The 23,317-nt window shown below is 39.3% G+C and overlaps 1 protein-coding gene across 6 annotated transcripts in view; it reads right to left on the minus strand.

Annotated features, from left to right (window-relative positions):
* AK8 (adenylate kinase 8) overlaps positions 1-23,317 on the minus strand; it is a 66,996-nt gene that overhangs the window by 39,080 nt on the left and 4,599 nt on the right. For 5 of the 6 annotated variants that reach the window (XM_017810016.1, XM_017810012.1, XM_017810011.1 and 2 more), the window contains exons 3-10: positions 21,526-21,575; positions 20,716-20,829; positions 15,362-15,430; positions 7,749-7,830; positions 6,154-6,225; positions 5,403-5,603; positions 2,698-2,829; positions 729-818 (exon numbers count right to left, since the gene is read on the minus strand). In XM_017810016.1, coding sequence (XP_017665505.1) covers positions 729-818; positions 2,698-2,829; positions 5,403-5,603; positions 6,154-6,225; positions 7,749-7,830; positions 15,362-15,430; positions 20,716-20,829; positions 21,526-21,575 — 810 coding nt within the window. The remainder of the gene's footprint in view (positions 1-728; positions 819-2,697; positions 2,830-5,402; positions 5,604-6,153; positions 6,226-7,748; positions 7,831-15,361; positions 15,431-20,715; positions 20,830-21,525; positions 21,576-23,317) is intronic. The other variant, XM_017810013.1, reaches the window with a different exon arrangement.

Below are 23,317 nucleotides of genomic sequence, written 5' to 3' on the forward strand. Positions count from 1 at the left end.
AAATAAACATTCTTCCATTCTTACTGCAATACAACTTCTCCCTTGTAACTACAGATCTGCTCTGACTTTTAATACCCACCACACACAGACAGCTTTCCTCGTGCAAGACAACTCACAGGCAGACAAGTTGAAGCTGCTGCCCTAAGGAGCTCACAGTATTTATGATTTATCTGAATTTATCTGCAGAGCCTTCCAAAAGCAAAGTATGCTTAACATTCTTCGTGGCTGTCCCCTCCTACAACCAGAAATGCTGATAGAAATGAAGTCCAAAGAAATTCTATGTTCAAAATATTTGTGTGGAAGTAGAGGAATCTAGAGCAGCGTTCTAGAAGTCAACACCCACATATAAAATGAGACACAATGCTGTGCTTTATAACCAGTTTAACACAATAGTGTGCTTTAGAAATTATTTAAACATTTTAAAATTGCATTAGAATTCTGATCTTGATTTAGAGATAAAATCATGGGATTCGAATTTCGAAATGCGCACAAGAAACCTGAATTTCACTGGAACACTGAATTATTTGCTCTGAAGATATAAAAAACCCCTCACAAATCTAACTTCTGTTATGCAGTGCTACAAATCACATGGAAAGGATGGAATTAATTGACTTCTAGGTTACTCTTAAGTAACTTGGATTAGAATCTGACCAAGAAAAGTTCACTCACGATTCGGTTTTTGCCACAGATTTGTAACTACGGTGTAATGAGAGAAGAACATGCCCTACCTGGCCATCCATTGTCAATGTAAGGTTTAATGAGTTCTCCAAGATTTGTGTTGTCTGCAACAGCTTCCTTTAGCAGTTGCCCACAGCAAACTAACAGGAAGGAAGAACAAAAAAGACACAAGGTTAAATTTTAAAAAGGAAGCAACAAAGAAAAGAAAAGAAAAAAAAAAAAACAACAACCAGAAGCTGCATACTGGGATAAGGTCACTGAATAAAACAAAAGTTGTGTGGTTTTTGGGTTTGTTGTTGGGATTTATTTTTTTTTTTGGCCAAGCAGAGCGAAAAGCAAAGAGAGAGAGAATATTGAATAAAAAAGAAAAGAATATGTTTGGCAAAGAATGTATTAAAAATGGAGATAGAGAGATAGACATTAATCAAAAATGTTTCTGAAATAATAACTCAGGGGATTTCCAGTGGTTTTCACTTTTTATAAACTTGTAATTACTGAATAAAGTTACACCTGCTGAACAGTGTCTGAACCACACTGCTGGAGGTGCAGATAATGCACAGTTCAAGGAAGGGACTCCCTGGATCACTTAATGATCATGTAAGAATTACATTTAAAAAGCTGTGCTAATGCAATATTATCATTGACTTCAAATACACAGAGCACCAGGAGATGCAGATTTAAAGTTTTAGCCTTGTACATGAAATATTGTTACTTTGGGCTTGGACAGCACGTGGTGACCCAAGTGATTGAGTCCCACCTGCCCCACACAGGTCAGATCCAACAGAGTCTTGTTTTCCAGAGAGGGAACCAAGGCATGGAAGGTTACACAAATCAGGGCTTTGACTCAGTTTTGGGAAGTATTATTTTACATTCACTCTGTACATTATTGCATGATCCCATCTATTAATAATCCTAATTTGATTCCACCTTTCCTGAAGTCAAAAGCACCAACATGCACCGACTTTAAAGGGAAAAGATTGAGCCCTTTCATCTGCTTCACCACTGCTAATCACAGTTTAGCAAACAAGAACATTCCACAGCCACACTCCTGGGACTAAGCTCATAAAGTTTAATGTTTAAGTCACTATTTTAACTGTCACTAGTGGAGAAGCAAATTTATATTCACAATAAATAGCGTAAAAAGATAACAGAAACTCAAGTGCATAGATCCCAATTTAAGATCTAATATGTACACACCTAAATTCAATCCAATTCACATGATATTTAAACATAAGTTTAAATTTTTAAGCCTGTGCTTCAATCCCAATGGCTTAATTGGAAATAAAGGGGGATTTATTTAGTATACATCGAACAAACACTAATGAAACAAACTTGCTTTTTTTAACTAAGAGGATATGACTAATCAGCAAATTTTACAAATATTAGACATTGGTTTAAAATAATTTATAGCTATTCCACTATTAGAAGATGTTACAGAGCACTTAAAATACTGCACCAGTCCTATAACCAAGCTGCACACTCATATTACAGAAGTTTGTAACATTTGCATGCTAACCATGAACAAATCTCATTCAGAATTGTTTGGGCCTCTTTTACAAAAGAAAGAGAATGTATTTTTCACTAATTCCTTCATTTTCTCACATGTTACTTCAGATGTGCAGAACCTGAGTATTTAATAAAGTTCAGAGTAAATTCTATTTTAAAAGTGCCCCAGTTTTGGTCAGACAGCTGAAACTGCAAAGACATTACTGGTAATCCACTGATCCACAGAAGAATTCAGAGCACTACAGGAATCTAACAATGGGAAAATACGGATCTAAGGGGTATAAAAATGATGAAATGATGACTAAAAAAATGTTAGAGCTGGTTTGTCACAGCACATACGCTTGGTTTATACTTCTTCATTCAAATACTTTTTACTTCTCTCGAAAACCTGACATCCATAGCAAGGGACAGACAGAGACATTTTACGAGCAAGTAAGAAAGACAGCAAAAGATAAATGATCAAAACCAGAGGAAGGGGGAATTGAGCAAAGTGCATATTTACTGAGAACTTACTGTTGACAACACCGTATTTCTGAGCTATTAGTGCTGCCTGCAGGCTCTTCCCACTGCCTGGGGGGCCACAAAAGATGATCCGTGGGGTAAAGGGGGCGGCTGATCTGTGCCGTGTCTGGACATAGGTAAGAACTGGAAGATGAGAGAAAGGCAAGAAATACAGTTTTCAGCCTATTTCTTAAAAAAAAAAATAAATTCATTAACTTCTCTCTTCTTTAAAAAAAGGTTGTCATGTTGATCGTGATTTAATCACTGAAACATCCAGACATGCAACCAAAATAAAACTGTCCCATCAGCAACTTACTCTGAGAGGCATTTTAGAAATCTTACCATCGTTACACTCCTCTGCTTTCTTTCATCAGTAGCTGTGAAACCATTTTAAAGAGCAGATTCAATTAATAATTGCTCCTTTACCATCTTGTTTTTAGCAGAAGTAATTTTTGCTTGATAGCTGCAATTTTACCATGCAAATTATAGAGGGCTATGATTACATTTAATACTTTCTGCAGTTTCTGAACAAATATTTAAGTGTAAAAACTCAGGATGTTAAATTAATGACATTTATCCAGCTGTGTGTGATTAGGACTCCTAATTACAGCACTGTGGACTTGTAGCACAGGGTATCACAACACAGCACTGACAACACAGAGTATCTATGGTTTTTTCTTTTGTCCATCACTTTTGTGTAATATGCAAAGAATGTTTGAGCTTCTCTGTCTGATTCCACTCATTTGCTGGGCATCATTCACCTGAATTTTGTATCATGCAGGAAATAGAACCTTCAGGTCAATGTGCAGATTATGAGAGCTTTGGAAAGGCCACAGGATATGTGAAGCAGCATCAATGTTCCCATATTATAGAGATCTGAACGTTGTTACAATCTCAAAACAGTAACTGAGAGATCACTAAGAAGCCAAAAGATGTCACAGCTTGGCAGTGAGGACAAATTGGGATTGAATTTGGACATGGCCAAACACTCTCACTCCTTGTGCCCATTTTGTGGCCAACAGTACTAGAGGAGGAGCAGCTCAAGCTGCAGCCTCACTCAGTTTTTGTTGGATCTTCAGTTCCAATAAAAGATACTCCAAAGAGTCCCTGTAATAAAACAGTATTTTAGTTTAAGTAATAAGACAAGCTTGTTTGTCTGAATCAGAGGCCCATTTAAAAAAAAAAAAAAACACAAAAGGGTTGGTGGAGAACATCCCGAGGGATCAGTATTTTAACTGGTCAACACATTGCTCTCAGTTTTTCTGAGAACCTTTTCTTTGGTATCACTAAAAAAATCTTTTCTAATGAAGAATGATCTCCAGCAAACTCCAGCCTGCAATTTCTACAGAGCAGACCTAAAGCATTGAGAAACTCAAACTGCAACCCCATGGGATCATATTCCATCATATCCCATCATATCTTCCTGCAGTGCCACAAGCTGTGCTGGGATCCCACACCACCAACTGAATTTGATGTCACATCTCCTTGCACAGGGTAGCAGCAACTGCACTGAACTTTACAAAATGTTATAATCATGTGAAACAATCCACAATATTACTAATATTTATGAGAGATCTCCTCTGTCTTTTTTATCTCTTGCTGGAGCAATAGAAATACTCAACAAAAACGCCTGGAAAATCATAACAGAAAATAGTGTGTGTGCTGCATAACTTCCTAAAACCCAAGTATCAGCTACCCAAGCAGTGCTCCAGTTATTCTGAACATTTTCCATAACCCAGTGTATTGAAAAGCACAAACATTACAGGCAAAGCACCCTGCTTACAAATGATGCTTAATTTGCAGTAAATAACCAAGTTAATTAGGAGTAATGATCCCCTAGACAGTCTCCACATCTAATTATTCTTTAAAAAAAAAATCTGGCTGCTTGATGCACCGCAGAAAAAAAGATCTAGAGAGGATTTTTTCATTCCAGTTTTCAATTTATCTCACTACATTATTAATTAATAATAATTAATATTCAGGCACTCGCATTTTTATTTACAATTCAAGGCATGAATTCTTTATGAATGATGATATGAACTTTTAAATTTAATTAAGTAATTTAGAGGTAATTAATGTGTAAATTCAGAATATAAACTTCCTACTTGTTTATCTTAAAAGTGCAGCACTCGTTATTAAAAAAAAAGACCTTTTTGAGATGCAAAATTACTGGGATATAACAGATCATCTGCAGACTGACAGCTACAAAGTACATCATCAGTTGGTCTTTCTGGCAGTTTCCTTATTCTCTTCTAGAAGGATCAGCATTAGAAGTCAGATTGCATTACAGTCAAGCAAAGCAAACAAGAATTGTTGAACAGAAAAGCCACCAGCACGAACAGCTTTTAAACAATGAAATGTTACTGGCTTTGAACTACTTCTGCTTCTTGTTATCAGACTTTGGAAGGTACCAGCCCTTTGGGAGATCAGCAATCTCCCTTTTAGAGGGAGACCCACAGAAATAACGGTGGCACTTGCTCGCCCGAGCCCGCTGTTCCTTGGCAGGGCTGTGCAACTCAGGCTTTCCAGTGATCTGCACTTACTCCAGTCCTGTAAAATAATTACCAGGAACAGCCCAAATGCTGCACTAGAGAGAACACAACCCAGCTGGGAGCCATCTGTGTTGACTAATCCTACAAAGTGTCTCTAACAGCCGGGAACTACCTTTCCAACAGGACTTTCCCAACTGTCAGATTTGCCGTGAAGTCCATATTTACCCTGGGAGAGCACATCCACGGAAGGCTGGTCTGCATTGATCGACTTCAGAACTTTCTGGTAGATCTGGAAAACCTCAGGGAAGTTTCTGTGATATTCCAGCAGTTTCTTGGACACCTCTTGTTCAGACAGATCCTCTGGTTTCACCAGCCGCTCCTGTACCAGGGGATCACTCGGCCAGTCGAAGGTTGTGTGATAAACCTCTGCAAGTCAGATTGGGAACTAAGAGTGTGACTTAACAGGTCTCTAGCTAGAGAATGCCCCTCCTAATTCCCCTCCTAAAACACTCAACTCGATTTTTTTACTGAGCAACATCAGAATTTTATTTTGTGATGGATGATTGATAATAAAACTCGATAGATGATACAGAGCAAAATCTGTTTGACAGTGATTTAATGGAAGATACCTAAAAGCATATCTGCACCTCAGAAACAAAACAGGACCTGGCAGAGATGCACAGCAAAATTCTAAGCTCAAATGGACAGATTTAACCTTCAAATATTCTGTACTGCCATAGTCTGCTGTTTGCAGGTTGAATACTGAGCTTTACATTTCCCTGTATTTTATTGACACTGAAAATAATGCAACATCAACAAATACTGTTTTCAAACAGTTTTAAATTTATAATTAGAAATTCCTACTAATTCTTAAAGGGATACCATTTAAATTTTAATCCCATTAATACAGCAATGATTTTGAGACCACGTAACACTCCAGTTTGTAGTGGAGATCAGGAACAAACACATACAGCACCTTGTGTGAGGGGATCAAGCCTTTTCCCACTGTTCCTCTCAATCAACACGGTGTCTGAAGCATAAAGCATAACTAGGCAGCAAAAAATGAAAAAAGAAGAAAGAAGAAAAAAACTGTAGCTCTTGTTAGTTACTTGTTTTATTTCCTGTAACTGTTTAAATGTGTCCTAATATTAAAGGTGGCTGAATGCCCTTAAAGCAGATTTGCCTCATTCTTATTTCCCAGTATTCTCCCTGCAAATATTTTAATTCACTTTTAATCAGAATTTCGCTTCACCTACTAGACAATATAGTGGGATAAAATATCCATGACCCATGAGCATTGGCTGTGCCTTCTATCCCTACCAATTAACAACTGTCTCTGGAGCCTGGGACAGAAATACCACAGAGCACTTGGGACTGATTCTCTTCTATACCACAAACCACTACTTTTCACCCAGGTGCTGTGGTAGTGAGACCAGTGAAACTTATTTTTTTATAACCTCACAGAAAAGTGTTCAAACTTGATTAGAAGCATCAAAAGATGGAGCATCTGTCAGCTCCCTGGGTTGCTTTTGGCTAATCATCCTCGCAGTTAAACACTGTAATTTAATTACTATTTCCAGTGCATTTGATTATTGTTTCAAACAAGTTCTTTTTATGATTTTCTTCTCTGTATCAAATAGCTCTTTCAGGCACTTTTCTCCCTATTAAGGTACTCACACATCATAAATCTCATCTCCTCTCAATCTTCTTTTTGATTAACTAGACAGACTGAGCTTTAAGATTCTCATTCAGGTCTTGGTGGCACAGATATAATTGTGAGCAAAACTCAACTTCAAATGTTATTAGGTATATTAAAAATACATGCAAGTACTAGACATTAAACATTTTTGCCCAACTCTATTGCAGCGATTCTGAATTCTTCATTAACAGTCAAATATCATCCAAATCAAATCCAAAGTGACAATTCATCAAGTTGGATAACGTTCTGTTCAGTGTGCACTGGCAAGCTCTACATTTATCATTTCACACTGTATTCCACACAACTGTAATGATTTCTTACATTCTCAGTAGGTCCTTTAACTATATTAATTTGGGACAAGTGGCTTCTCCTACGTGGCAAGGGCAGCTGTCAAGGTCTTGTCTATCAGGAAACAAACGTTCTGTCCAAATCAAGGCAGAATCTACCCTTACTCTGAAAGGTCAGGCTTAAAATCACGATGTTTCCACTTGGTCAAGTTTATATTCTCTAATTCAACAGAAACGTGAATTTGTATTTCAGTACATGAGGAATTGATTTAATCTGAGGATAAAGGCTGGTTTTTAGAGATGGAAGTCGGAAGCAAAGCTACTTGTAGCTGCTCAGAGGCACTGCAGGGTCTTGGATTCACAGAACTCTGATGTGTAAGAAGAAAAAGGTTCCTGTGTGAAAGGGTTTAAAGTCTCACAAGTTATCTCAGGTTTCCAAGTGAATCTGAACCATTCTGAAATATTCCGCTGTCTGGTGACTCTGGTGTCCCAGCACCACTATTGGATTTATTGAGGATTTTTTGGGACAAATGCTTCCAGTCTTTCCTACTGGATGCAATCACACATAAACCTTGTGCTGCTTACCAACATGTCTAGGAAAGATGCCAAAGGATTGCAGCATCCATGCCTGTTCCTGATTTTCAGGGAAGCCTTCCAAAATCCATCCCTATTGAACAAAAACATGAAACAGTTATTGATCCTGGAAGAGAAAAAAAATCAAAGATTAATACTAAATATCAGTGCTGTTTGCACAAAAATTACCTCATTCTCATCCCACAACAGCACAGGATTTCTCATGGATGCTTGTGAGAAAAGAAAGCAAACATGGAGCACTGATATTTTTGTGAAATGCATGCACTGATACCAGTGCCACAGAGCAAGGGGAACTTAGGGGTTGCAGCAGTGATTTTTTTTTCCTCCACGTTTCGATCTTAAAAAAAAAAGCAAACCAACTTCTATCTTGAATAAAAACAGCCCAAAACAATTTCTACAGTTTTGAAATATTCAAAAGGATATCAGCCCACACTGTGTATATAAAAAAAAAAAAAAAAGAAGCTAAACAAATCTAAAGACAGATTTAATGCCAAGAACACTGAGGAAAATATGCACGCTTTCATTATTTTCTTAAATTATACAGGAAAACTCACAGTAATGGAACCAGCGTTCCCAGAGCTAATGAAGCAACAGAGCAAAAGAAAGAAAAAAGAAAAAAGAGCCTTTTGCTCCCTTAAGTCCTTGTTATAGCCAGCTAAGTGTTGGATTGAGCATCTTTAAAAAAACATTTACAGATCTGTGAAATACCGTAGGAGAGCTGCTGCCTCACTCAGTTTTTGTCTGATGCAGTATTTGAAATCTAATCCACTTCCCAGTCTCAAGCCTGAATCTTCTGAACTTTCCCTAATTTATCTGTTAGTTGCTTGACCACACATATCCTTGTTCTATGCTATACCCCAAAAGGACTTTGGGGTACTACAATACATCTGGGAGCCATCTTTGCACCGAAATAAAGGCAATATTTTAATATTGCATTAGCTGGCAATCATTATCATCTCCACACAAATCTGATGCTCTGTCAGTGTGGAGTCCAAGGTATTTCAGGGAAACATATCTCCACAACTTCTGGAGGAGGGAATGGGCCATTCCAATTACTCAGGAAAACAGAGTAGACTATTTAAAATCCCTTAATTAGCCCGGTTTCAGGAACGTGTCATCCTGCTGATACCTGTAGAAAATAAGAGACTCAAGTAACTGCAAGGCATTTTTGCCACTCCCAGTGTTTGCTCTGCCGAATTGGAATGAACCACTGGCTAAGGTCACACAGGTGCTGAGAAATCAATTTATCCCCTGGGACTTGCAGGAGGCAAAGCTGCACAATATTTGTACTGGTGTGCTCAGAACTTCAGCACTAGTTTGGAATATATTGTGTACAAAATAGATATATATATATATATAGGCCCAGTTCTTCTTCTAGGGAGAAATGGCATCTGAGGTCTGAAGCAAATAAATTGATGCCAATTTACAGACTACAAATGTGGCTTATTTTCTCCACCCCAACAGCAACACTTTTGGAGACTAAAACAAAACAAATGAAAAAAAAACACCAAACAAAAAACACCCACAGAACCTGATGTCACCACTGCTTATTGCTCAAATCACATAATGTGCAACAGGCAGTGAACACAATATTGCATTTTAACAATCCACAGCAAACTTCTAGAGGTTTATATACAAATTTCAAAGGCAACAAGCAACTTTATAGGTAAAAGTTTTTTCTGTTTAGGAAAACATAGCTCAATAAATAGCTTCCTGCAACAAATACATCTTAGGGCATTAAACAAATGCAAAATAAACACACAGCGCAAAAATAGTGAGCATTTTGGAGCTGATTTCCAAAGGTCTCTGAGTTCCAGGGTATCAGTCAGTCCCTAATTAGAATACATTATCCATCTACTTGACACTTCAGTGAAATGTCTATTCCACCACAGAGCTGCAGCTTTGTTCAGAACAGGTTTATTGATATTCTGCTGCATTCCCTCTCCATACCCCCAGTGGCTTGGTTCTGTTTTATCACACATCAAAAAGGCCGTATGCTCAGGGCACCCCATGCACGGCTCAGAGCTGGAGGTCTGAACAGCTGCAAGTAGTGTGGTATCACAGGAGGGACAAGCTCCAAGCAGATGTCACAGATAAAAAAAAAAAAAAGGGAAAAAAAAAAGAGGGAAAAAAAAAGAGTGAAAAGGGAGTGTGGCTTGGGAACGAAGCAAGAGGAAGCGAGACACAGCAGAGCAAGACCTGACTTAAAATATGCCTATCATGCTTTATGCAAACACTGGTCTTTTTTGTCCTCCTGACTATCATTAAAGTGTAATTAGTAACTTCACATGGTAAATTTGTTTCTTTAAGAAGCCATCTATTTTTTGTTCTTGATAGCAGTGACCTCACAGCCACGCACGGGTGGCACCTCATCACACCAAGGGTGGAACAAAGGCTAAAAGTGAGTCATTCCATGGTGCCTTTACTCTGTGGCCACTGTTCCCTCTCCTTCAGCTGGAAACTTCCATCCTTTCCCACATTAAATAGCACATTCTGCTGCTGCCTTAAAGCCAGGTGAGGTGATCCTTGGAGACCCAGGCCATGCTGAAAAAATCAGCAACAAGGAAGCACTTTCAAAGGCATCACTCTCCTCTCCAGATCTCAGGAATCTGGAGAAAAGGAAATGCTCAAGGTCACTCCCAAATGTACATCTCCCTCCTTTGCTGGGAGTACTCTCAGCTATAATACCAAGCCTACAACTTTCACACTTTCCACCACAATAATAATGACTTGGGTATTCAAGTTCTCTCTTGTTATTTGACCTGTACATCCTCCAGAGTTTTTTTTAATTACAAAATCCAAAACTGACAGTGCCTTTGAATAATGAGAAGGGATAGCACACAGAAATAATGCTGAATTACGTGGCATGTCTGAAACAAATCTCAGCCACAAGCCTAAAGATCAAAGGTCATGAATACATTACTTTTAGGAAAACAATCACAACAATTTTCCCACATCATTATTCAGTGGTTTTGAATAAGTATTACATGGTTTTCACTTCCAGCTGGAGAAAGGGGGCAGACAATAACACAAAAATATATCAGTAATAGCTTTGCCAGTATGGATGTAAAATTCTGGAGATTTTCAGACCTCAGCAGACTGAGGAGTGCAGTAGAAATATGGTCACCCCAGCTCCTGCAGTGTGGATGATGGAAGAAGCTCAAGCCTTACTAGAAAGAAACCTTTTATCCTCCACATTATTTTTGTTGTTTGAGCAAGATGCAAAGCTATTTTTAAAAGTCCCATTCTTGTCAGAAAGCAGAAAAGAGGGTGAACGGGCAGATTCTCTCCCCAGATAAATCTGTTTAACATCATATTCTTTGCACGGAGTTTCACAGAGACAACATGATGATCTTCAGCTACCAAGGTAAAACCAAGAACCACCAAGAGCCATTGCTTTTCTCTGCCTTCCCTTTCAAGGACAGCCACTGCTCTTCTGGACTGTTTAATACCCCTCTAAAGTCATTCTGCCTCTTGTTTTGTGTGAAGCACTGGCCTAAGATTAGCTTCTAAAGATCCTAAGACTCCAGGAAGGTGGCCCAGCTCTCTCTCAAATATATCCTCTAGCAATCTTTTCACTGGCTTTCTCCAGTTCCATGAATTCCCTGCACAATCCCAGCAGTCAGAGGGGCTGCAGCCAACCTGTACAACTCTGGAAGAAGAAAAGTCTCCATATCAGCTTCACAGGTCCCATAATGTTTGCAATAAGTTTTCTGGGTGTGCTGGAAAACCTCCCCATCTGATGCCTCGCAGTCCTGACCACATTTGTGTTAGAAGAACACATAACACAGAGTCCCAGCAGAGCTGTTGATCAATAAGAATGTTCTCCTCAGAGAATGCCTGTGACATCCATAAACCTGGGAGTGTCAAAACAACGGCACAAAAAATCCTGTGTTCCTACTGTCAGTGGGATGAAAGCTGTACAATTAATGCCAAGCCAATGACACCACAAGGAGAAATAAAACAAACAGCTGGTGGTAGTGTGGTCCAACACACTCCTAATCTATTAACATTCTCAGTAAAAACATGCTGACTCACATTTTGAAAGAAATGGCATAAATCTGTTCAAATGATGTAAAAAATCCACAGCATTAATTCTATTTTGAATCACAAAAGGAAAATATTGCAATTCAAATGCATAGATCCCCTTTTGAATGAGAAAGACAAACACAAATTACAATCTGTTAATGTACAGATTTTTAATAACCATCACACCTTTGGAAAACCAATTATGTGGTTTTCCTAAAAACAGCTGAAACCTTAACCAGATTGATAACATCCACTCCATTCTTGCTGAATGTCAGGGAAGCTTTATAAAGGTTTATTCCCCCCTAGTTGTGTAAGACATCCAGCTCTGATTCAGTGCTGCTGGTGATAACAACAGGAACATAAAATGTAGGCAGGGCTCTATGCAGCTGTTGGCATTTTAACCAGCTTGTCACCTTACTCAGATTTTTACATGACCTAATACTTAAAATAACTCACTGGGAGATCCTCCCCTCACTATTGACAGGAGAACTAGAGCCATGCCAACAATTATAGAAAGCATGGAGCAAAAAACCATGGGGTGGATGCAGCCTTTGGAAAGCAATGGAAATTAGCTGTTGAAAACATACATTTTTTTTGATCAGGTAAAGAGACTTATGGGGAAAATAACTTGGAGAGGTTTTAGAGCTGTTATAAAAGCCCTAAACTGAAGAGTTATTCACCTACTTGCTAGTTTACAACACCTCCTGCCATTCAGCAGCTCTCCTCCAGAGAGTATTAGGGGACAGATTGCCCCAGCAACTCCTACCTGTGAGAGAGCACGTGAGAAAATATTTAACCAAACTACTGAAAATAACAGGGAACCTTCCCTGTCCTACCTGCTACAAGCACAACCAGAGGAGCTGTTTGTGTTCACCTGAGGGGTCTGACACCACCCAAAGCCTGGCAGTCAGGAAAGCAGCTCCTGTCTTAGTTTATCATCTTCCTAACTTGCTCTCATTTCTACAGGTTTAGAGATATTTTAAACATCCTCACTCGAGGACAAGTATCACCTGAGATCGATGTTGCACATCTTGCCCCAAGGACAAGGTAGTAAATCACACAGTCACCTGACTTGCTGTATATCCATGATATCTCATTGCACTGCCTGCATAAAAAATGTTGACATTCATAGTCATTTTTTTGCTGCTCATTTGCTGGTATATCCAGAGTTGACAATATTGGTTTCTACAGCTACACTCTTTAATCCAAAATACCACAAAAATGAACAAGACAGTACACCACATGTGTGTTTTTAAACAGGCTCTCCTGCCAACTGAAGGGCCTAAGTCCTGTGTGAATTTATTGCAGAGAAACAAATATACCAAGTACTACCATATATTTGATCTGGCTGCTAAGTAACTGTAATGAGTCAAAATAAAATAAAACAGCTCAGCTAAAAAGACCTTCAAGAGAAACCAGACTGACCCATATAATTCAAGCACAGTGACTAGCAATGCAAAAGTTTAATTCCACTTTGTAAATTTAAAATTAATAGACCAATTATGGAGTAAGGGATGCAGTATTTTGTGAAGAAAAACTGATACCCCTTAGGTTTTCTGCCAATCCCTTCACTCCTTTCTTTCTAAGGATCCAAGAAATCATTGTTTCAGTCTCCCAGGTGATGAAGCACGGAGCAAGAAACACAGGATTCTAAATCACACCAAAAAATGGTCCACTTGGAAAAGAAGGGCGGGGGGGTCATGTCCTTCTACATAATGTACTGGAACGTTCTTCCAGTGCAGGAAGGGAACCTCAAAACAACAGCTTGGTTTGGTTTAGCTTAATCATTTTTTCAGTAACACTAAAAACCAGCAGGCAGCATTAAAAGTTAAATTCTCATGCAACCAGTGGCTTAGATATTGGCATAGGTCAAGGTTTTAGAACTATTACTAGTTCTAAAACTGCTGTTTAAAGAGAGCAGCAGCTGCCCCTGGCTACAGCTCCGTGCTCTCAACAGAGATGTGACATGGACACAGAGATGTCTTCCAGCAAACCTCTCCAGCAGGAAATGTAAGAGATCACACCTCCAGATATTCATGACCATCCTGACCAAGTTCTCCTTTCCACAGTTCACACACAGTGACTCTGATCCAGCTTACACAAGGCAGGTCCAATGTAAGACACCTTCACCACTGGCTTAGGATAAGACAGTTGCCTTTGCACCGAGGCACAGGAATCTTTGGCAACCACTTGTGTCATCAGAGTTCTGAAAGCTGAAACCTTCAATCAGGTGCAGAATTTTTTTTACTTATTCTTGCTAGTTTTGTTGATGTTTCCCTGTACCTGCAAACACTTCTGCACTACAGAATTACCATCCCAAAAACTACAAGGCAGTGGCCCAGCCCTTTAGATGATTTTGTTTTGTGGATGGAAGGATCCAGCCTGCAGATCATTGCAGACTGCACCAAAAATCACAGAGACAGAAGCAGAAGACATGAAGCTTTCAGCATTTCCACCTTCTTTCAGTGTCTAATGCTAAGAAACTTCAGGGAGAAATTTTCACACTTCAATGAAATGTTAATTACCTGCCCTGCTTTATTCCACTGACAAGGTGGATGTTGATGATGATGTTGAGAAGCATCAGATTTTATTATAAAACTCTGAGCCTGGCAGTATCTGCATGAGGTGAGGAAGTTCTACCTGTCCCCTGACTCAAAGGGGTGTTACAGTGCCTGCTCTGAAAACATGGACTATTGATGAGAAAAAAGCTGTTTAGTCCTTCATGAACACAACACCTACTTTGGACTGGACTTTTTCCTCTCAAGAAGTGCATCAAATAATGTGCAATCCTTATTTTGGCATGTTTACAAACAGGGTTTTACCCATGAGGTTGTTATATCTCTTGCAAATAATCCCTTATAATGGGCTGACTATAAACTCCATAAACCACAACAACATCTGAGATTTTAAAGAAAACACATAAAAATGATTTTGCTTTCCTTGAGTCCAGACATTAAATTCAACCAGCATCAGTCTACTGAAGTTCTCTGTGTTAAAAGTCTCTACTTACATCAAGGGTAAGCATGCAGGAGAAAAAAAAAAAGCCACACATCTGAATACAGCTAAACCTATTCAGTTGCCTATTTGTATAAGCTAAGAGTGAACATATTAATTAATACCTAGAATATATTCAAATGCAGTTTTTCCTAACACAGGAAGAAAAAAAGAGGACACAATGAGAAATAAATAAAATTAAAATGAGTAACGCCAGACTCTTTTCCCCCCCCTTTCCTCAATAAGAGTTAAAACCTCAACATATTGATTTTTGTATATTTTCTGTTTATCTGTTTTGTCCACTCTATCTCTGCCAGTTGCCCCAGGCAATCAACAAAGCTCTGCTTGTTCAGCCTTTGATCATCTCTGTGCTGGAAGATTAGCATATGCATACTCTCATCCTCCCCTTTATCCTGTTAATAAAGCTCCAAACTCCCTCCGCTGATGTTCAAGAAAGCAACCGGCTCCAGAGCCCCCGATGATTTGCCCCCATTCCCTGCTCTGCTCAGGACTAGGAATGCTAACTACTGCACGAGTTGTGTAAGTGCTTATCCACCGGCCCTCTGAGGAGCAATTCTTACTTGTTTGATGCAGTCCACGTTTGACAGACGTTCCTGGATCAGATTGGCCCAAAGCGCGTTGGGAATTTTCTAAAGAAAGAACAAAAAAAGGCTGAATATTCACAATTGAGTTCAAAAGGAATTTTACCATGCAGGCACATTCTGGTTAAAGGTGAAGTGAGATGTCTTCTTAAAAATAAAGAAATAAATAATTCAGCGTAAGCCCCGGGTCATTAACATGAGTTAATGACAAAGAGTTAATAAGGGCACAAAAATCAGTGTTAAAGGCAAGCTGAACACAGAGCAGGAACATCCATGGGGTTTTTTGCATGCTAACATGGAAGCAGTGACAAGTTTTACACACTAACACACAAATGGGCATGAGACCTGCAAAATCCATAAGAATATCACATCCATAAGTTGTCCTTTTTACCACAAGTGTCTGATCCATGACTGTGTCAGTGGGCTCAGCATCAGGGATCTTGCCAGCTATCAGTGAGACAAAGAGGATCTCAGACACTGAGCAAACAACACAAAGAGTCTGATCTTCAGGTTTGTTTCATCTTTTCAAGTAACTCTCTCATCATCCAGAAAGTTTATTTAAAATGTATTTTATAGTTAAAGATAGCTTATTTTTAAACTCAGGACTGCGAAAGGGGATGGAAACTGCATTTGCCAATATTCTCAGAAGTGCTGTTTAGCTCTGTGATTCCTACTTTGTCCATATCTAGAGATGTTTTGTAAGGCAGTATTTTCTATGAAACAGAAGAACAAAGTTCCTCTACAGATTTAACACCTCCCCAACACTTCTGTTGTATTAGACTTCCTGGCAAATTAGCAACAGTCTCATTTTGTCATTATTGAATGAACACTCAGAAAAAAAAACCTGCAACCAGATTTTCTACCTCCCAGTTAAAATAAATTATCTTTCACTAAACAATGTGAGCTTTACTCTTTGTTTCCTGCAGTTCCACATATTGTAGATTCTCTTTTTTTTTTTTTTCCTAACCAAAGTCTGAAGGGCATACACCCAAAAAGGAGCATTTCTGTAGGCTTGTGTTATTCTAACAGAGGTAGAGATATAATGACAATGTGGTTGACTATGAGGAAAGATTTAATAAAATCTTCTTTATTGCATCATGAGATAATTTCACCAGGAGTGGTGGAAGTGCTACCACAGAAGTCGCTTTAAACAAGGATGGAGGAAACAGTCCAGAACACACAAAAGAGGCCAGTGTGGCACAGACAAAGTGGCCCAGCCAGGCAGAGGGTTTGCTTGGTTTGTTTAGCTCTGCTGTCCCCAGTTCTCAGTGCCTCTCCTCATATCAGCCATTCATAAGGCAACTTTCAAGCAGGTAAAAGAGAAAAAGGGAAGGAAATTGCTGTGTTTCTTGGAAGTCAGCAGGTCCCAGAGGGTGGAGTGTCAGAGCCTCCTGCAGCCCCTCCCTGCTGGAGCTGGGCCCGTGCCTTTGAGCCTGTCACCTTCCAAAGGGGCCCCACGCTGCTCCCAGGAACAGCCAGTGCCTCCCTCCCTTCTTTCATGTGTCATGTCAAGGCAGGCTGGAGGCTGCTGGGGGTCCTCTCTGCTAAGCCTTGCCAAACCAATTTAAACCAAAATGAGACGAACTTCTTTCAGTGCAGTGGTGTTCTCAGTCCTCTCTTTGGAGTTTATTGCACACAAACAACCAAGGACACGCGTTCAGGTGTTTCAGTGGTTTAGCTCCTTCTGCTCTCTGTGGCTCAATTCCAGTCTCATTTCCTGGGCAGTTTTCCTCCCACTGAGCAGTGGCCTACAAAATCATTTTCAAGGGGTTGCTTGCAGAATGCCTAATTATTCAACTGGAAATCGTTCTCTCTGATACCTGTGATAGCCCATTTATAATTTCTCTCTCATAAACACATAAATACATCGTGAGCCTGGTGGATGGGACTGCACCTCCCAGAAATCTGCAATAAGGGACAATGACACACATTTGATTAACAGCCAAAGCACACCTTGCCTGCAGCACTCAGAGCTGTCCCAACATTCAGCTCAGGTAAAGGACACACCTGCTGCTGTGGGATTTTGTTTATGTTCAGACCACTTTTCTATACACACAGTTTCCATATTGCTGAAAAACTGAACTCACTCATGATTAATTTTAAATATCCCATGTTAGTTCAGGGACATCATACTTCAACTTCCACGCCTGATCTACCCAGAGTTATATCTCAATGATCTTTTCATAAAACTTTCACCCTTTTTTTTTGTGGGGGAGCACTTTCACTGGACTTTTTCTTGGAAGTTTTGGATATATTCGCTCTGAAAACAGCTACAGCTAAAAACTACTGACTTCTCCAAGTTAGCACCTTGGAGAGAACAGCAATCAGGTGTCAAGAAATTGGGTTTAGTATTCTCAGAATCGTGAATGGTTAGATTTAATTTGTTCAGATAATACACATGAAAGGCTGGGCTTTTATGGATACACAAAACTAAAACAGTTCCTATTTGTTCCTTCATAACAGCGTACCCTGGAATAGATTGGAATGCTGACCATGCCTAGATAAGGATGCCTTGGGTTTTTCTCTCTTAAAAAGCACAGGGACATGATGCAACTCTAGAGCAGTTTTAAGTTATTAAGGACTATGCAAACACCTCAGCTGCAATTTAGTGTAGCATTAAAAGCACACCCATCCCCCAAACTCACAATTACCACAGTTGTTTCAACTTCTTATTTTATCCAGTTAACAGGAAAAGTGAAACATGAAATAGCTCATCATTAGACTTCACTATAGGAAAACCTGAAGATGCTTCCTATTAACATTATAATAACTAGAGATGAGGGAATAATTTGCAATGATTTATCTAAAAATGTAGCCTCTTTTTCTGTTCATGGAATATTTATTGATAGCCTGTGGTTCCTGAATATTCCAAAAATATTTGACTTCTTTTTGGAGCATTTTTATGTGCAGAATGATCCCATTTTACTTTGAACAGTCAATATTTAAAATTCACTACCTGAGCTGTGCTCATTAGGAAGTGGCCAGGTGTGTGTGGGTGAATGATTGCATGTCCAACTTGAAAAATTGAGCTTCAGGGAATAATCACCTATTTTAAATGTGCCTTCCATGAATCCTTGTGCCAGGAAAACCCAAATGCTTTAATGCTTGCTGTGAGCGAACACAAAAGAGATGAAAGCTTGGCTAAAGATAAGTGGGTAAAATATGTGAACAAACATTTGCAGAGCTTTTTGCAGCATTTGCCCAGATCTGGTAACATTGGCCTACTGACCTAGAACTGCCTGACCTTTGGCACTGGGGTTAATTCAGCCCCAGTAACTTTATACGTGTGAAACGACATTAAATTGTGTTATATGAGCTTCACACCAGACTTTCAAAAAACACAGCCTCAATTCCTGCTTTTCCTCTTCCCCATTTATTAAATTGCTTTGGCCAGGACTCCCAACTTTTTAATGCCCTGGTTGTATCAAAGGTGGTGTAAACAGCTATTGTTCTGTTCCTGAAAAGAGATCCAAACCTATTAGTGCTAATGGATGCTCCGTGTGCTGGAGGAATCATTTACCACTTGCTTCAGCAGAACCAGGGCTCAGTTACAGCAACAGGAGATTCAGGCAGCAGCCAAGAATCAGGAAGGGAAAATACAGCTCTTGAGATGACAATTTGGCCACATTTTAAGTCACTGTAAAGCTTGCATTGATTTAGAGGAAGCAAGGAGTTCCCTCCTAGTTCCAGGAGTTATGTTTGAAGAAATAAACTCATATGAAAGAACAAAATTACTTAGCCAAAATGTTTTTCTAGACTCTAAATCTCAAAACTAAAGGCAGACTGCACAGTGCTGAACCACCACCAGGCTCTTTGGGCCCTCCTCACTACCTGATTAGCCTTGACATTTTTGACTTTCATCTTCCACACCATCCATCTTTTTAAATCAAATAAGCCCAAAAGGACACCCTTGAAAGTGCATCTGTATAGTCTGAAATATGTTAATAATTACAGTAATTAAACCAAAGGGAATTTTTGTTTTAAATTCTCCCCCTCCAAGTATAAATTTATGAACCTATCAAAACAATCTTTAATAATTAGCAAGAAGATTTCAAAGTACATATTCTCGATAAGAATAATTCTGTATCATCCCAGCCAAATGCAAACCCTTTTGCCAGTGAGTTTAGTGAGTTCAATGAATTCTTTCCTCTCAGATCTTGAAGTATATTACTTGAGCCATCTCCAAACTTCATTCACTAATTCAGTGTGATAAGATTACCCTATTTCCAGCCCAATTTTCTAAGGAAAAAACCCTAATCTATGTATCACACTGTCTGCCATCTCAGTAAATTATGAATCTGTTGGCCAATTCCAATCTTAAATTGGATTTAGCACGGGTGTAGAATTCTCACAGATATGAAATTGCTTCAATTTTTATGAAAATAGGTGATGAGGGAGAAAAGATATTCAAACTAGAGGGCTTGCTAGAAGGAGTCCCCAAAAACCAGACTTCTTCCACTTTATTTCTCATAGAACACCTTGACATGTGGAGGAAGAAATCAGCTAAAAGGGCAGGAGTCAGTAGCAGAGATGCTTCTCTGTATTCGACATATTTTTCCCATCTACTTGTCACTAATTTTTAATCAGGACACCTGGAAAAAACTGTTCTTTGGACCAATTGCTTTGAACATCAATTAGGAGGCCCACAGTGAAGCACAAAAGGATTTAAAAAGCTGTCTGGAGCAAACACAGTACCTGGAGCTGGGTAGAACTGAACAATCTGAGTAGCTGCTCTTGCCTCAGTTTGAGAGCTCCAAGGGCTGTCAGTCACTGCCTGGATTGTCACACTCCTTTGGAGCTAATGCACCAAGTAAGTTATTTGTGTCATGCTACAGAGAAATCAAGCATGCACAACTAAGTAGCACTGTCAGATCAAAAAAAGTTCTTTGTGTACATATTTTCCAGAGCATTTTGTACCAAAGGAGACCTGGGAGATTAATGCTTATTTTATCAAGATTATCAAACATGCTCAGATAGAAGGCTCTGTGTTTAATGACAGAAGGAACCATTCTGTAAATTGTATTGTGCACTCCTGGACTTATCCCAGTTCTGTTGCTTATTTCAAGGTTAATTTTTCAAGGTCTTCATTACTTGACATTGTCTTCCTCTCCTTCTATGCCCTGACACACTTCTCTTTGTTCGTATCTTATCCAGCAGAGCTCACCCTTCTCTGAAAGGCCCTGTACCTACACGTACACAAATGTACAAACTGCCACAGACAGAGGAGTATTTACTCTCATCTGATCAACTCATAGCAGTGGAAAATCACGGGAATGCCACATAATTCCTGTTGTGTGACATGAGAACAGCTGTTATTGTATTCTCTTACACACCTGATTTTTTTCTTTATGTGCCTTTGCTTCCTCCGTCAGCGCTAATGTTTCGTTGAATAACAAAGTCTCCTGAGAGACACGTATGGCATCAAAATGTTTACTAAGCCACATTGCCTGAGGGAAGAAAAGAAATACAGGTTGAAGTATTTGGAAAGAAAATGAAGCATTTTTTTCAGAAGGCTGCAGGAAGACAGAGCTTTCCCAGCCATTCATTTAAGGGGACGGACTTTATGTGCAGGTTTAAGTGGTTTCTTATAAAGGTGTTCAAGAGTTTACAGCTTTGAATAAGGGCTTTTTCATCTCCTGCCCCATAACACAGAATTTAAAGAAAGAAGTATTCTCCCTAGCATCACACCCCACCATCACCTGCAGTTTCTGTGGTCAGTTTTCTCTGTGGTTCAAATACAACTCTGACATTTGCAATTAAGGGGTGCCGGTGGACATGAGACAAGTGACCATTCAAATGGAGAAACCCACAACAAGGGAACACCACAAATGTGTAATTACAGTGCTTCTCACAGGTTAATTAGCCCTGCTAAAACAAAGCAGGCAGAATTCTGTTGCATTCCAGCAGTATCACTACCACTACCTCAGTGAGCTCTTGCAGAGCTCATTTAAATATTTCCATTTAATCTGCAGTGTAAGGTACAGGTGTCTCCCTCAGGAATGCCACCCTTCAATTTGCCTTGTGCTCTTCTATCACTCAGATAAATCTGAAAATTATTTTTCCAGAATAAAGTTTACACAAATGTTGAGCTCAGTGCAATGTAAAGAGTGAGCAGTGTTACAACACTGAATTAGGCTACTTACAACTGTAGTTTTCCCAGAAGCAGGTGGACCAAGTATACAAATTTTTGGAGCTGTGAAACAAGGATATGTCAATGTTAAGATGCAGAACAGCAAAGATCCCAACCAGTTTCTCACTATTGCATTGCATAATATCAGTGTAGTCACAATGAAACAATTATTTCAGAGGGAAAGCTGCCTCAACGGAGGCTTCAGGACTGGGCTCTGCTGGGGAAAAGAAGAGGGGAACAGTAAGACAGTGCCAGCTGGGTCCTCCTTTAATCCCCATGGTCAATGAGATTAACACTCTGACTAACTCTGCCATTTGGAGAGATATGTGAGATCTATATATTTCAATCCATCCAAACACACGGAGAGTTTAGTGGTTGAACCCGAGCATAAGATACTGACATTTCCTTACCTGAGTCTGACTTTTATTCCCAAAGCAGTTACTTAGAACAAACATATTTTGTGATGAAAAATTATTTCCCATTTTAGTTTCACCTAAATAGGTTGTGTCAGGGTTCAGAGGAGATTTAGACACTGCAAAACGAAGCACGCTCTCGCTACGCTTTTTGACAGCTGCCTTCACATTTTCTAGTCATCCTTAAAAGCAATTTCCCTCATTTCTGCTTCTTGTGTTTCTCTACTGCATATCCCTTTTCCTTCTCTGAGGGGGAAAGCTGCAAAAACTGCATGCCAGTTCTGAGGAATTCTTAATCCAATGCATACAGACAACACAAAAGGCATTACCTTCATAAGCTTCGTTGGGAACGAATTGGAGCCAAGACAAGAGAAAAAGGAGTAATTGTTAGAAAAGCATTTGGAACTTTTTCCAGAAATACACCTTGGGCTGCGACTCCTTGAGCTGTTGTTTTATATTAACAGCTTTGATGTTTTTTTCCCTCTACACCACAGGAAAAAAAAAAAAAACAAACCAAACCAGATTATCTACAGGAGGGACTGGTTAGTATTTACTGGGAGTAACGTAGGTCAAAGCAGAGGAGGGATCTACTCACCCAAAAAACCTCTTCAGCTCTCAATAACCAAGGGAGATGGTGTCTGATGGTTACAGACAGGCAAGGATGTGAAATGTATTTTTATGAGGCCTTCCAGGCACTTAACAGTTATTGGGCAGGTGCAATTTTTAAACATACATGAAACCCAAATTACGGATTCATCTTTACAAAGTTATCTGACTTGGAAGGTTTAAGAACAACTCCCCCCTTATTGGTTCTTGCAAATGCAACAGAACTAGTACACAATGTAGAAAAATACTTTAAAAGGATACATCAGCTGTTTTTATCACCTAATTTCTTTCAAATGTAATGTGATTAAATCCTAGGGTTTTTTTAAAATCTAACACCTTGAAACTCCAGCCCGGTACTTAGGAATTATTTATAAACAGCGTCATAAAAGAGTGCTCGGGTGCCAACACTAATCAACTTCTTCAAACCACTTCAAAGAAAATCAAAAAACCTTTCCATCCACAGATCCTTTTGAGGTTTAACTAGGAGCATGATTTAAAATTCACAAGAAAGCCCTTAGGTATTGAAGCTTTAATACACAGCTTTCTTGGACAAACGTTTGATAAAAAACGAAACATACCATTATATACACCATCTCATGCTTTAATATTGCCCAGGGCTACTGTAAATGCTCACTTTGTACTAAATCTGGTTTTCTCTCTGCTTAGTGGCTGGCAGCAGATGGGGCAGTGTAATTCACTGATTTACTCATTTGCACACTTGTAAGACTCCTCTAAAGCTTTCTCCCCAAACATATGACACGAGGGCACAACCAGGACACGATGTCA

This window comes from Lepidothrix coronata, unplaced genomic scaffold (assembly GCF_001604755.1).
Source record: "Lepidothrix coronata isolate B3197 unplaced genomic scaffold, Lepidothrix_coronata-1.0 Scaffold28, whole genome shotgun sequence".
NCBI classification, from domain to species: Eukaryota; Metazoa; Chordata; class Aves; order Passeriformes; family Pipridae; genus Lepidothrix; species Lepidothrix coronata.